The 10,062-nt window shown below is 58.3% G+C and overlaps 1 protein-coding gene across 4 annotated transcripts; it reads left to right on the top strand.

Annotated features, from left to right (window-relative positions):
- Positions 1 to 1,427: 1,427 nt before the first annotated feature.
- On the top strand, positions 1,428 to 9,042 carry LRRC8E (leucine rich repeat containing 8 VRAC subunit E). 4 transcript variants are annotated; one of them, XM_010966812.3, is made up of 3 exons: positions 1,428 to 1,541; positions 4,999 to 5,153; positions 5,772 to 9,042. In XM_010966812.3, exons 2-3 carry the CDS (start codon positions 5,016 to 5,018, stop codon positions 8,013 to 8,015), a joined length of 2,382 nt encoding a protein of 793 aa, XP_010965114.1. In that variant the 5' UTR covers positions 1,428 to 1,541; positions 4,999 to 5,015; the 3' UTR covers positions 8,016 to 9,042. The 4 variants fall into 4 exon arrangements, with proteins under 4 accessions (XP_010965114.1, XP_074206986.1, XP_045360089.1 ...); XM_074350885.1 differs by lacking the exon at positions 1,428 to 1,541 and adding an exon at positions 4,523 to 4,827; XM_045504133.2 differs by lacking the exon at positions 1,428 to 1,541 and adding an exon at positions 4,524 to 4,716.
- Positions 9,043 to 10,062: the final 1,020 nt, after the last annotated feature.

The raw sequence follows: 10,062 nt of genomic DNA, 5'->3' as shown, positions 1-10,062 counted from the left end.
ACCTTCTAGAGAAACTATTTGCCTCCAATTCCTCACCTCAGTGTCTGCATCTAGAAGAGCCCAAACTTAGACAACACCTCAAGCATCCATCCATCACTGACTGAATGCCCACTGTGTGCCGGGCACCAACCCGAGGGCTTGGGGACACGGTGAGGAGCAGAAGAGACATGTGACTGGGGCTCATGGGGCTTCGATTCCCGTGGCCTCAGAGACTTGCACAAGTGGACAAAGTGGTGTGTAACAGGACACTCAGCCCAGCATAAAGCTGGAAACAAAACCCCAGGGTATGGACCTCAAGGAGTTTCTCCCAAGGCTAGAAAAAGAGAAAGAAACTATTTGTCTAAAAAAGTCCTGGGCCTTACTACCACTTCATTTCACCTCACTTTGTTATATACTGTCACATTTGACACAAACTGACATTATCTTGTTCCTTCATTTGTTTGCATTCTTACCATCTGTCTCCTGAGGACGCGCACACACTCCCAACTAGAGCAGACGCTTTGAGAGAGAAGGTGGTTCTGCTTATCTTGTCCACACAATGAAGGTTTATCTTTGGGCTGCCTGTGGTCGAACCCACAGGGATTTCTCCAAGGGCCATGCTCATTGCAGGGTTTCACAGAGGAGCCTAAGTTCAGGGGGTTCCAGCCCTCAAGGTTCAGACTGCCTCTGATCTGGTGAACTCCTGGGTTTCTTTTCCCCCTGGGAGAGGGGGTCTCACTCACCCGACCTGGTCCATGTCCCCTCTCCCCTGAGTTTTGCAGGCAGAGCAGATCAAGGTCAAAAACGGCTTGTCTAAGACCCAGCCCAGGCCTCTGAGGGTGGGGAGGAAATCGTGGGGGTGGGGAGGCAGTCTCCCTTTGAGAAGCCGGCCTCCCAGACTGGACTCTAGCCCCAGCTCACCAAGCCCTCTGACCTCTGAGCCCACCCTCGACCAGGACCTGGGAGCAGCTTGCTCCCTCTCCTCCCCCATTGGAGGGCTGGCCTCAAGGCTGGGCAGGGTCAGCCCCTACTCTGCCCAGCTTCCCCTGGGCCCTGGTCACTGGTTCCTTGATTGAGCCTTGAGGCCAGGTGGCTCTGCACCTGGAGGTGAAGGGAGGAGGAGGACTTTCACGCGTTCTTGACAGGATCGATACAGCCTGGCTCCCAGAAGGGTGCCCACAGGTTGATTTTGGGAGCCCAGCGCCTCCAGCCCCCCTCAGTTTCCACACCTCTCCCCACACCAGGTCCGCCCCACTGCAGCAGAGCCCAGAGTTCTAAGGCCCTCGGCTCCTCTGACCAGCCCCTTGCCCACGTCGGGTACATCAGGATGAGGATCGTCCTCCCCGCCACGATCCCGCAGTGCCAGGAGTCGGGGGCGACCTGGGAGCGCCCGAAGGGAGGCGGGGCCGAGACGCCCGGTGGGCGGGGCGGGACGGCTCCCGCCTCCTGTTCCTCCCGCCCGCCCGCCCTGACTCACCCAGCCTGGCCCGGGAACTCTGCGGGAGTCCGGGCCGCGCGGGTCCCAGGGACACAACAGTTGGAACCAGCATCCGGCCTGTGCGGTGAGTGGGTGACTCTCCGCCCCTGGGGACTGGGCTTGTGGGGTGAGGATCTGAACCACGGGAGGTCGGCCCCAGGTGCGGCTGGCACTGTGACCTGAGCCCAACGCCTGCCTCCAGGGCACACAAGGAGCCGGGGAAGGGTGGGGTGGAGGGGTGGAAGTGGGGACACGGGCAGAGAGAGGCCCGGCTCTGGCCAGCCCCAGGGCGCCTGTCCAGGGAGCCCAGCAGGCCTGGCCAAGGACGGAGTGAAGATCAACAGGTTGGGGTCCACTCTGGGAGTCTTCACCATGTTTTTTCCCTCTCCTCCGCTGCTGCTAACTCATCCCTGTGAGCCCTTCAACTCTGCAGGCTCCTACCACGTGGGGGCCTCACCAGGCTGTCCCTTCTGAGACTTGACTCCCCGGTCTGACTCCGGACCCCTAAGCCCTGGCAGGGCAACTTGGAAAACTACTAGGTTATAAGTCCCCAGGCCTGGGTCCCAGAACAGGATCTGTGACTACTGGGCCACCATCCCCAACCCAGGCCACACTTTCTCCCTTGTGTAAAAGTCAAAAGTTGGACCTTGTGCCCTCCAAGGACAGTTGCAGGGCTGACAAATGTCACTGTTTCTTCTTTGTCCCTTAGCATGGCCTGTGGGTGGGGACGGGGCGGGGAGGGGGCGGCTAGACCAGGAGCACCCACCACCGCCACCACCTGTGTGTCTGGAGGCTAGCTGGGGACTGGGGGAGGGCCTGAGAGAGAAGCAGCAAGTGGAGGCATGGGTGGGTGGAGCTAAGGCTGAGCAGGGGCCTGTACCCGGTCTCAGTCCAACAAAGACACCCCAGCCTGGTGTGCAGAGCAGCCATCCCCCACACCATCTCTTGTCTGCTGGAAGGAACCCCTTTATGAGGTTCTTTTGGCAAAAGATGCTTCATCTCAGCCAGACGTCCTCACTCAGCATGGAGCAGCACAGGCAGTCAGACAGAGGGGACTTGGGGGTCCCACCTCAGATGTCACTTGTAGCTGTGATATCTTCAATAGGTTATTTTACTACCCCAAGTCTGGAGAAAGAGTGTCCCTACATCCCAGGGATAAAATGAGGCACTGAGGGTCTAGTGGCCGTAAGTTAAGTTCTCTGTCTCCATGCCCCCATGAACCCTTCTCCCTGAGCCCTCCCACCAGCCCTGTTTAGACAAAGGGGGGTCAGCCTGTGTCTGCGGAAGCTTAATGGTAGGTTTGGGATGACCGAGACTGAGTCACGGAGACAGATAATGATAACCCCATGTCTGCCTCTGATGCTCTTGTGTATACACCTTGTTCCAAGGGAGACTCTAGGCCATCCGCTGGGGACCCTGGGTGTCTCTGCTTTCTTGTCTTTAATTGTGGACCCAGGATGGTCAGTGGCAGACCTTCCTCCATTTCGAGATGGGTCCTGATGGGTGGCAGGGACACGGGGGTCTGAAGAAGTTGGTCCCTGCCCATCTGTCTGGCAAGTCTGCCACAGCCCCAGAGTTACCATTCTGCAGTTGAGCAGTGGAGCAGCATCCCTTGAAGGGACAGGTAGCCAGCACTGGAAGGGGGCATATGGCTGGCTCCTTGATCCTGGGTCTCCCCTCAGCTCAGTGTGTCCTTGCACTTCATACACAGACAGACACTGATATGCATGCTCTAGAACGCCCCCATGTGTCCGTTTTGGTGGCTGCAATTTGGCCCCTGAGGGCTGCTGAGCTGCCCTGGGTGTATTTCTTCCAGATTCCTCGGTGCCTAAGACTGTGATGCACTGGGCATCTTTACTCTCCTTGTTGGTTAGGACAATTTCTTTTTTTTAATGGAGGTACTGGGGACTGAACCTAGGATCTCATGCATACTAAGCATGCACTCTAACACTGAGTTATACTCTCCTACCCCCTTGTTTAGGACAGGACAAGAAACAGCGTGAGGGATGGGCCACTGGGTGAGGAGTCCTGTGCTCTTCTGTGTACCCCCTTGCGTGAGCCTGGTGATGGATGAGTCAGGGCTTGAGTCGGGGCCCCAGGGACACAGGGTGTGTGCAGGTGTGTCCCTGTCCCTTGCACGCCATCCCTGGGACAGAGGTGGGAGCCTCTGATGGGATTAAGGGGTGTGGTGGACTGTCTGCTCTCATCCTGGTGGGTGGGGCCTACATCCTATATTCCTGCCCACCCCCACCTTGTCCTCACTCAGGAGTAGCCCCTAAGGCCTTCAAGGGTTATGGGGACCAAAAGAGAGGCATAGAGGTTTCAGAGCAATTGGCTGAGGTGTGGGACATGGGCCAGGTTCCCCCCAGGAGATGGGTGGGAGGCTGGAGGACCCGCTGGTGGCCCAGATACCTCCCTTCCTTGGCCAGTGCGTGCCCAGTGACAGGCTGTCAGGATGAGGACAGCAGGCTGTGTGAGAAAACTGCATATTGGAGAGCATGGATGCTGGGAGGGACGGACCGGCCTAGGAGCCTCCTCGGAGGCAGTGGGGGCCTCGCTGCCTCCTTCTCCTTCCCCCTCCAGTCTCAGGGAGAGAGAATGAGGCTCCCCACCTGCCTGCCTGGGAGGATGACGTCCCAGCACATGGCCCACGCCCCTATGTGACTTGTGCCTGGCTGTCTGTATCTGGAATAATGATACCTTGGTCTAAAATGAAACCCAGGGACAGACAGAGTGGGCCGGCCGCCCAGGAGCCTGGCAGCCCAGCCCTGTCCCAGTCCTAGGTGTCACCCTGGCTTTTCCCCTGAGAGTTTTCCACTTCCTGCTCCTCTGCCCCTCGGCCCATCCTAGCACTCTCCTGCCCTGCCTCTCAGAGCCCAGGTCTCGGTTTTCTGCCTCAGATTCTAGACACTAGCCCCTCTAGAAATCCAGGTGTCCCAGTCACTGTCACCACCCCCGAGGGCTGACCGGCCTTCAGCTTCTCCACTCCCTGCCCCTGGGGCCCGTAACCAGAGCCAGGCTCCAGCCGGCTTTTCCGGTTGGAGGTTGGAGGTGGTGCCCAGAGCGCCCCTGAAGGCGGTGGGGGGGCCCCACGCCCCGGAAGTCCTTAGCCTCTGGACTCTCTCTGGGCCTGTGGTGGAGAGAGCCTGGGCTGGCCGCCTGACTACCGGGTGTCTGGAGTCAGAGAAGCAGAGCCAGTGTTTCGGGATTGGCGTCAAGAGTGGGAGGAGATGCCTGGGTTCCGGGCGAAGGCCACACGGGCAAGCTGTGGGGCAGGGGCCCCGTGGACTGCCCCTCCTGAGCTCTGAGAGGGCAAGCAGGGGTCCCAGGAAGCAGAGGGGGTGAGGCCCGCAGTCGCTGGCCTCCCGGAGGTCTGGTGGGGGGCGGGGAGGGGACGGGAGCACGCAGCTTGTGGGTTCTGCCAGATTTGGGCAGGGTGGAGCACGGACTGGGAGCAGAGGACTGTGTCTGGCTCTTCTGGGGACCCAGCACCAGGCGCGCCCTTCTGAGGGTCTCTCTCGCTGCTTCCTGCTCTCCCACAGGCGCTCCCGTAGACAGGATGATTCCCGTGGCAGAGTTCAAGCAGTTCACGGAGCAGCAGCCCGCCTTCAAGGTGCTCAAACCCTGGTGGGACGTGCTGGCCGAGTACCTCACGGTGGCTATGCTCATGATCGGGGTCTTCGGCTGCACCCTCCAGGTAAGGGGCGGGGCGGGGCGGGGTCTCTAGGGGGCGGGGCTTGGGTTCCGGAAGTCTTCCCCGTTATGGTCTCACAGTTGTACAGACTGGATGTCTGAACTCTAAGTGTTGACAGGAGAGGCAGGCGAATGTGCTCCATGCCTCTCTTCTAGATTCTGGTGGCCTCTGGTATTCCTTGGTTTATAAAGGACATTCTCATTGTATCTTCAGAGCTTTTTCCCTCTGTGTGTGTGTCCGTGCGTCTCTGTCTCTGTGTCCAAATTTCTACCTTTCATAAGGACAAAGTCCTATTGGGTTAGGTCCCACCCCAACGACCTCACCTTAACTTGATTACATCTGCTCTGCAAAGGCTATTTCCAAACAAGGCCACATTCACAGGTATTGGGGGTTAGGACTTCAACATCTTTTCCAGGGACACAGTTAACCTGGCTCTTTTTTTCAGATAAAGTCTGATGCTAAGAGCTTTATTGACTCCTCCAAAGTCACAGCCAGCTGGGGACAGTTGGGGATTGATCGGGGCCACTTCTGCCTTCAGCCTGCTTCCTCCCCTCCACCCTGCTGCAACTTCCTGGGCCACCCAGCCTCTTCACCTTCTTTTGGCCTCTCCCCCATCCCCAGGTGACTCAGGACAAGATCATCTGTCTGCCCAGTCACGAACCCCGGGAGAACTTATCGGAGGCCCCATGCCAGCAACTGCTGCCTCGGGGGGTCTCGGAGCAGATGGGGGACCTCCGGGAGGTGAGCGGCCTCAAGAACAACCTGGACCTGCAGCAGTACAGCTTCATTAACCAGCTCTGCTATGAGACGGCCCTCCACTGGTACGCCAAGTACTTCCCCTACCTGGTCGTCATCCACACACTCATCTTCATGGTCTGCACCAGCTTCTGGTTCAAATTCCCTGGCACCAGCTCCAAGATTGAGCACTTCATCTCCATCCTGGGCAAGTGTTTTGACTCACCGTGGACCACGCGGGCCCTGTCTGAGGTCTCTGGGGAGAACCACAAGGGCCCCACCGCTGGGCGGGCAATGGTAACCGTGGCAGCTGCAGCCGGGCCGGGGAAGGCTGGTGAGGGCGAGAAGGAGAAGGTGCTGGTGGAGCCCGAGAAGGTGGTGACTGAGCCACCAGCTGTCACCCTGCTGGACAAGAAGGAGGGTGAGCAGGCCAAAGCCCTGTTCGAGAAGGTCAAGAAATTCCGCGTGCATGTGGAAGAGGGGGACATCTTGTACACCATGTACATCCGGCAGATGGTGCTCAAGGTCTGCAAGTTCTTTGCCATCCTGGTCTACAACCTTGTCTACGTGGAGAAGATCAGCTTCCTGGTGGCCTGCAGGGTGGAGACCTCAGAGGTCACGGGCTACGCCAGCTTCTGCTGTAACCACACCAAAGCCCACCTCTTCTCCAAGCTGGCTTTCTGCTACATCTCCTTCGTGTGCGTCTATGGCATCACCTGCCTCTACACGCTCTACTGGCTTTTCCACCGGCCCCTCAAGGAGTATTCCTTCCGGTCTGTGCGGGAGGAGACGGGCATGGGGGACATCCCCGACGTGAAGAACGACTTTGCTTTCATGCTGCACCTCATTGACCAGTACGACTCGCTTTACTCGAAGCGCTTTGCTGTCTTCCTCTCTGAGGTCAGCGAAAGCCGCCTGAAACAGCTCAACCTCAACCACGAGTGGACAGCTGAGAAACTGCGGCAGAAACTGCAGCGCAACGCCCGGGGCCGGCTGGAGCTGGCCCTCTGCATGCTCCCAGGACTGCCTGACACGGTCTTCGAGCTCAGCGAGCTGGAGGCACTGCGGCTGGAGGCCATCTGTGACATCACCTTCCCCCCGGGCCTCTTGCAGCTGGTGCACCTGCAGGAGCTCAGCCTGCTCCACTCACCTGCCAGGCTGCCCTTCTCCTCCCAGGTTTTCCTGCGGGACCGCCTGAAAGTCATCCGGGTCAAGTGCGAGGAGCTCCGCGAGGTGCCCCTCTGGGTGTTCGGACTGCGGGGCCTGGACGAGTTGCATTTGGAGGGGCTCTTCCCCCCGGAGCTGGCCCGGGCGGCGACCCTCGAGAGCCTCCGGGAGCTGAAGCAGCTGAAGGTGCTGTCTCTGCGGAGCAACGCCGGTAAGGTGCCAGCCAGCGTGACCGACGTGGCTGGGCACCTGCAACGGCTCAGCCTGCACAATGATGGGGCCCGCCTGCTGGCACTGAACAGCCTCAAGAAGCTGGCGGTGCTTCGGGAGCTGGAGCTGGTGGCCTGCGGGCTGGAGCGCATCCCCCACGCCGTCTTCAGTCTGGGCGCACTGCAGGAACTCGACCTCAAGGACAACCACCTGCGGTCCATCGAGGAGATTCTCAGTTTCCAGCACTGCCGCAAGCTGGTCACGCTCCGGCTGTGGCACAACCAGATTGCCTACGTTCCCGAGCACGTGAGGAAGCTCCGGGGCCTCGAACAGCTCTATCTCAACCACAACAAGCTGGAGACCCTGCCCCCGCAGCTGGGCATGTGCTCCGGCCTCCGCCTGCTGGACGTCTCCCACAATGGGCTGCGCTCCCTGCCAGCCGAGCTGGGCCTCCTCCAGAACCTGCAGCACCTGGCTCTCTCCTACAATGCCCTGGAGTTCCTGCCCGATGAGCTCTTCTCCTGCCGCAAGCTGCGGACATTGCTCCTCGGATACAACCACCTGCGCCAGCTCTCGCCCCAGGTGGGGGCCCTCAGGGCCCTCAGCCGCCTAGAACTCAAGGGCAACCGGCTGGAAGCACTGCCTGAAGAACTCGGCCACTGTGGAGGGCTCAAGAAGGCAGGGATACTGGTGGAGGACACCCTTTATGAGGGGCTGCCGGCAGAGGTGAGGGACAGGATGGAGGTGGAGTGAAGCCAGGAGGGGCAGGTGGAGATAGAGGCCTTCCGGATGCTACCTCATCTCCAAGGGAGGTGGCCAAGTGGGTTCAGGTCAGGAGACGGGGAGCAGACATATCAGGCTGCTGGGGCCTGGGCAAGATCCCGGGACTGGTTTGTCTGGGGATAGATGGGAGGCCATGGATTTGGGGTTGAGCAGAATGGAGGGATTAACTCAGTCATCAGATTCTCAGACCAAAACCACACCTGTGTCTTTGGCTGGCTGGCTTGCTCCCAGCCCTGGGCCAGAACTCCTGCCCTCCCCCGTCTAGTTCAAACAGTGCCATGTATGGGGGGGTGGGGCACATCCCAATGGGATTTCAATCCTCTCCCCTGACCAGAACAGCTTATATCTGGAGTTCTCTCCCAAGGAGGGGACACAGACGCAAGGGACCAGCTCCTCCCACCCCTAACTTTGATGCTAATCTCCTATTTATGAGTTGTTTGCCACAGACATGTGAATTCAGAAAAATGGTTCTCATATTTGGCAATGCCTCAAAATCAACATCCCCCAAACTAAACATCCCAGGCCCCACCCCTGAAAGACTGACTCAGGAGGTTTGGCTGGAGGCCAGGAACTTGTCTGTAAATATAAGCATCCCAGGTAATTCTGATGCAGGTGGTTCCAGGCCTGTATGTTGAGAAGTGCTGGCCTACAGAGCAGATATCTGGGTGTCTAGATTAGGGATTCTGAACTTCTTTTTAGGTCCCTAGACCCTTTGAGAAATCTGATAAAAGGTGGGCATCTCCTTCCTCAGGAAAATGCTCATGAACACATGCATGAAAAGTTCTGCAAACAACTTCAGGCATTTTAACAGATTCCTCCAGAATCCCCAGAGGGCTAGTCAGGGACATCCTAAGGATTGTGGACCCCAGGTTAAGAACACCTGCTGTGGAAGGTACATTTTTCTGAGGACAGGCAGGGACTTTGTCTTTCAAATGTTCCCCATGTGAGGAAGTGTACATCAGTGAGCGCTCAATAAATAATACTATGAGAACTGTAATTCTGATCTCTTGTGTCCACTCCTGATATTGTCTAAGCTTTTGATTTCACCAGACCAAAACGCAGCAAGTGGCAAGTCACGTGACAGGGTCAAGGGTACGTATGAGTCTCCGACCGTGAGCAGAGGCAGAAAGAGACCTCAGCCAACCTCAGCATCATAACTTTTCCTAGAGAACTGCTCTTCCTCTGCTTTCCCTGTTATCCTCCTGGCTCCACAGTTTTGCGTCTGTTCCACCCGTAAGAATTTCCACAAGCCTTCAACGGTCATCAGTGTTCCTGTGCTGGAGCAGGCAAGGCACAGGCACAGCCTACTTGACCCTGACCTCCTGGGATCAGCCACCTTCAAGGTGTCTGCAAAACGTGCACCAGAGAGCAGAGGCAAGCTGTGCTCCGGGGGACCCAGGGTTCCAGATAGGGACATTTTCCCAGCACTCTTCAGACCAGTTAAAGAAAATGTGTAGAGTGTGGAAGCGCCACCAGGGCTTGTCTTCTGCATTGTCCAGGAGCTAGGCTCACATTCTGGGGGCAGAACAGGTTGGGGAAGTCTTACAATGTCCCAGGCAAGTCTGACTTGGAACTCCCTGGCCTTGACCTTGCCCCCCCCACCCCGTCGCCGAGATCAGGGGTCACGCCGTCGGATTCCCAGTGGCCCGTGCCCTACCCCTCCTCTCCTGCTTGTCCTCTGCCAACCCTGGGGCTGCTGAAATGGAAAGGGCTTCCCATGGGTGCCTAATTACGGTGAGGAAGCAGCAATTAAGCATAACAGGGATCCTAATGAAGCACTGTCCGAGTTGAGAAAGGCAGTTCTGAGAAGGCGTGGGTGCCAGCGAGGGCCGGGCCGGGAAGAGAGAGCAAGGCTGGGCACAAACAGCCTAGGCGACCACCAGGGACAGCGGCCGGGAAAACTGCCAAGGATGCGCATGCGCAGCGGATGCCACGCGCGTGACTTGGTCTCCAGCTCTGTACGCTTGCGCGCTGCCTTCTCCACTCACCGCTCCGGGCGAAAAGGCGAACGGGTTTC

Source organism: Camelus bactrianus, chromosome 22 (assembly GCF_048773025.1).
Source record: "Camelus bactrianus isolate YW-2024 breed Bactrian camel chromosome 22, ASM4877302v1, whole genome shotgun sequence".
NCBI lineage: Eukaryota > Metazoa > Chordata > Mammalia > Artiodactyla > Camelidae > Camelus > Camelus bactrianus.
The sequence above is the reverse complement of the archived record's forward strand: the minus strand, read 5'-3'. Positions and strand labels throughout refer to the sequence as shown.